At 37.7% G+C, this 4,633-nt stretch overlaps 1 protein-coding gene across 1 annotated transcript; it reads right to left on the minus strand.

The window, feature by feature from the left end:
- Positions 1-16: 16 nt before the first annotated feature.
- Positions 17-4,051, minus strand: LOC108382905 (RNA-binding protein cabeza-like; the record flags this gene model as incomplete). The annotated part of the gene is made up of 4 exons (XM_017639272.1): positions 17-625; positions 689-1,185; positions 1,620-1,762; positions 4,017-4,051. Coding segments are annotated over 4 exons (1,030 nt in total), but the record flags the coding sequence as incomplete, so codon positions are not given.
- Between the last annotated feature and the right edge of the window lie 582 nt (positions 4,052-4,633).

Consider the following 4,633-nt stretch of genomic DNA (forward strand, 5'->3'; position numbering starts at 1 on the left):
AAAAAATATATATACATATATTATTTTGTCATTGAAATTAAAACATTCCGACGATTGTTTATTTGGAAAGTAATTGGTATATCGTAATATACATTCGTCATTATACTTTTTAATACATGTTCCATACTTTCTTTACAAACTGTTGATATTTGAGTGTAGCTGTAATATGTAATTATGATCATTTTACAACATATTCGCTTTACTTAAAAAAATGTTTTCTAAAGTTAAATACACATATAACGTAAAACCGGTAAACGAACCAAACGACAGTTAATAGGGTCTAGGCCGATTGCCACCGTCTCCTCTAGCAGGGCCACCACCACCACCGCCATCGCGACGACCGCCGCCCATTCCACGGCCTCCTCCGCCGCCACCACCACCGCGTCCACCACCACCAAAACGGTTGAAGCCCCCACCACCACCGGCGCCACCACCACTTCCGCGGTCTCTATTTCCATAGCCACCGCCGCCACCACCACGATCACTGCCATAACCGCCACCACCACTGCCGCGATCGCTGCCGAAGCCACCTCCACCACCGCCACCATAACCGCCACCTCCACTGCTGTAACCGCCCCCGCCGCCACCGCTTTCATTTCCTGCATCGCCTTTCGGCTCCTTGCATCTACAAAATAAAATGTATATTACTTTAGATTTATTTCGACGTCAAGCACCGCTATAAACCTACCTATTGCATTCGTTACGCCAAGCAAAGTTCGTATTATTGCAACTGCTGCACTTCCAATCACCTTCGCGTTGTGGTACATTACCGCCACCACCGCCACCGGCTCCACCGCCGCCACCACCCATTCTGCCACGACCTCCACGATCGCCGCCGCCACCGCCTCGTCCCGAATCGTAATCCCCACCCGGTCCACCGCCGCCGCCACCACCGCGATCAAATCGGCCGCCGCCGCCTCCACCACGACCACCACCGGGTCCGCCACGACCACCAAAACCACCACCGCCGCCGCTACCACCACCGCGACCTCCTTTCCAATTATTTTGGCGCTGTGCCAAAGAAACTTTAATCGAGCAGCCATTGAAATCGCGTCCATCAAACCAAGCGATCGCCGACTGGGCAGCATTAGTATCATCATAGGTTACAGTAGCTTCCCCTTTAGAGAGCCCGGTGTCTTTGTGCTTGTACAACCAAATTTTAGGCTTCATTGTCCTCTTATCTTTCTGCAATTTAAATCAATTTTAAAAAATAAAACGATTTTGTTTATAAATAGCATTATATAATGATGAAACAGACAATTTGGAAACCTACCTTTATAATGCCGANGCCACGACCACCAAAACCACCACCGCCGCCGCTACCACCACCGCGACCTCCTTTCCAATTATTTTGGCGCTGTGCTAAAGAAACTTTAATCGAGCAGCCATTGAAATCGCGTCCATCAAACCAAGCGATCGCCGACTGGGCAGCATTAGTATCATCATAGGTTACAGTAGCTTCCCCTTTAGAGAGCCCGGTGTCTTTGTGCTTGTACAACCAAATTTTAGGCTTCATTGTCCTCTTATCTTTCTGCAATTTAAATCAATTTTAAAACATAAAACGATTTTGTTCATAAATAAATTTATATAATGATGAAACAGACAATTTGGAAACCTACCTTTATAATGCCGATCGCACCGAAATGGGTTTCGATGGCCAATTCATCGGTTGAGGGATCCATACCAGAGACAAAAATTGTATCTTCTTGCGTAACCATTTCGCCACCACCACCACCGCCGCTGCCGCCGGCACCAAACCCGCCTAAAATTATGCATAGATGTTAGCAATGTTCTGACTTCATACGTTTTTTTTTTGTTCAACTATGAAATGTGGAATTTAAGACTAGATTTTTGTAAGCTACTTTTAACCATTATTTTAACGTACTATACGATGATTGGAAAATATGAGAGAGTGTTTGACCTTCAAGAAACACAATTGAAACATAAACGAAGAGCAGAGTGTGATTCACATTTAATTTCGGGTACCCTCTTATATAAAAGCTCAGATATATGTACCAACAAGTAAATTTTAAGCAAAAAACACAACCGACTCAATTCTCATATAAAAATTTAGGAGTACCGTTAATTTATTCATGATCCAATGATCGGATCTAAACCAAATTAGTATGGGACCACCTGTGAGACACTCAGGCAGGTTCTGTAATTCATTTCCTAGTGAATTTCAACCCTTGCCAATTTGAATTCAAAGCGAGTTAGATTAAAATTCACTCGGAAGTGAATTGCAGAACATGTCAGACTACCTTTCTGAGCAGAAAACTTTCTGACTGAAAAGAATTATCGAAATCGGCTGACGTGGCCAAAAGTTATGCATAAAAAAAAATCCGACGACTTGAAAACCTTCTCCTTTTTTNGTAAATTTTAAGCAAAAAACACAACCGACTCAATTCTCATATAAAAATTTAGGAGTACCGTTAATTTATTCATGGTCCAATGATCGGATCTAAACCAAATTGTATGGGACCACCTGTGAGACACTCAGGCAGATTCTGTAATTCATTTCCTAGTGAATTTCAACCCTTGCCAATTTGAATTCAAAGCGAGTTAGATTAAAATTCACTCGGAAGTGAGTTGCAGAACCTGTCAGACTATCTTTCTGAACTGAAAAACTTTCTGACTGAAAACGAATTATCGAAATCGGCTGACGTGGCCATAAGTTATGCATAAAAAAAAATCCGACGACTTGAAAACCTTCTCCTTTTTTTGAAGTCGGTTAAAAATATAGTATTGTTGTTCGTAAAATTTAGTAAGGCGTATTTCAGGTTCTTTTTTGTGAATATATGTACATCACGCTTCGAAACACTAATTTTAAACAATTCACCCTTTTCATACATCTTGTGATTTGTTCATACTCTTCATGTGTGAATAGAAATTGGGTAATAAGTGGCTTTCAGTTCAAGAAAAAGCATTTGTGATACTGGGAGTTTTTCGTAAGATGTGAGATTAAAAAATATATATTTTGTTTTGAATAATAACTTTCAAATGGAAAGCAGTTTTACCATTTTTCCCATTTTAAAAACTGTTCAAGTTTGAAACCTTATTACAAACACTTAAAAATTAATACCATGATATTCANCCCTTTTCATACATCTTTTAACGTGATTTGTTCATACTCTTCATGTGTGAATAGAAATTGGGTAATAAGTGGCTTTCAGTTCAAGAAAAAGCATTTGAGATACTGGGAGGTTTTCGTAAGATGTGATATTAAAAAACAGATTATATTTTGTTTTGAATAATAACTTTCAAATGGAAAGCAGTTTTACCATTTTTCCCATTTTAAAAACTGTTGAAGTTTGAAACCTTATTACAAACACTTAAAAATTAATACCATGATATTCAACCCAAAATAAACATTATTTCATCAAATTTAATGCCTTATAATAAAATTTTTCACAATATACCATATTCGCAAATCTGACACACACGTTGTAAAGAATTTTAATTATTGGAATTGACTACAAAAAAAATATATAAAAATTTCCGCATCCTTTGACTTCCTTAACTGCAAAATTGACAGCATTGAGAATCGAAAATGTAAAATTTCTATACAAACCCGTTTTAATTGATACATTCGATTCAATGCTCTATGGAAATGCTAGTCATACAGTATTTTATTTTACGTAAACGCAGTTAAGAATTGTANAAACAATATAAAAATTTCCGCATCCTTTTGACTTCCTTAACTGCAAAGTTGACAGCATTGAAAATCGAAAATGTAAAATTTCTATACAAACCCGTTTTAATTGATACATTCGNTATATAAAAATTTCCGCATCCTTTGACTTCCTTAACTGCAAAATTGACAGCATTGAGAATCGAAAATGTAAAATTTCTATACAAACCCGTTTTAATTGATACATTCGATTCAATGCTCTATGGAAATGCTAGTCATACAGTATTTTATTTTACGTAAACGCAGTTAAGAATTGTAAGTAGTAAATGAATTGATTTATACTTTACTCATTTATTTGTTGCAATATGGCTTGCTTTTATTTTACCTTTATTGTAGCCGTCCTTGCTGCCGCCTCCATTTCTAAAATAGGATATCAAGACTCATTTAAATATGCGTGCTGTGATTTGCAGTGTGTAGGTAACTGAAAGTTTTTAAATGTCTAATGTCGCATACACAAGCAAGTACCATTCTCAAGCCGCCCGTCGGATAACGTAAATCTGACATTTCAGTTTAAGACTCAACCATTATTTTCCCCATTTCTGTAGACGACGTTGACGATCCATCATATTGCGGTGATATTAATATAACACAGTTTGAATCTTCTGATCATTAATCATACCCAACTAATCAACAACACACTGGACTCGCGGGCACATATCTTATGCTAGTTGCTGCTATTCTTTCTACAGCAACAAATTAAACCATTCATTAAGATTTAAAAACCAGATCATTAGTTGCTTAGGTTGAAATATACACCAATCGCTGTCTCTTTACACCTTTACGCCTTAAAATTACTTTTAGAGAAGTTTCATAAACAATTGTATTGAGACAAATGAATCATATATAAAAAAATTATACACAATAAGGGAATTTATTGCTTCTCCACCGAAAAACCTTGCATATATCCGTTTATAAAGAAAACTAACTCTTAGATATTTTAAG

Source organism: Rhagoletis zephyria, unplaced genomic scaffold, assembly GCF_001687245.7.
Source record: "Rhagoletis zephyria isolate East Lansing unplaced genomic scaffold, Rhagoletis_zephyria_1.1 Rzeph_scaffold_29381, whole genome shotgun sequence".
Classification (NCBI taxonomy): domain Eukaryota; kingdom Metazoa; phylum Arthropoda; class Insecta; order Diptera; family Tephritidae; genus Rhagoletis; species Rhagoletis zephyria.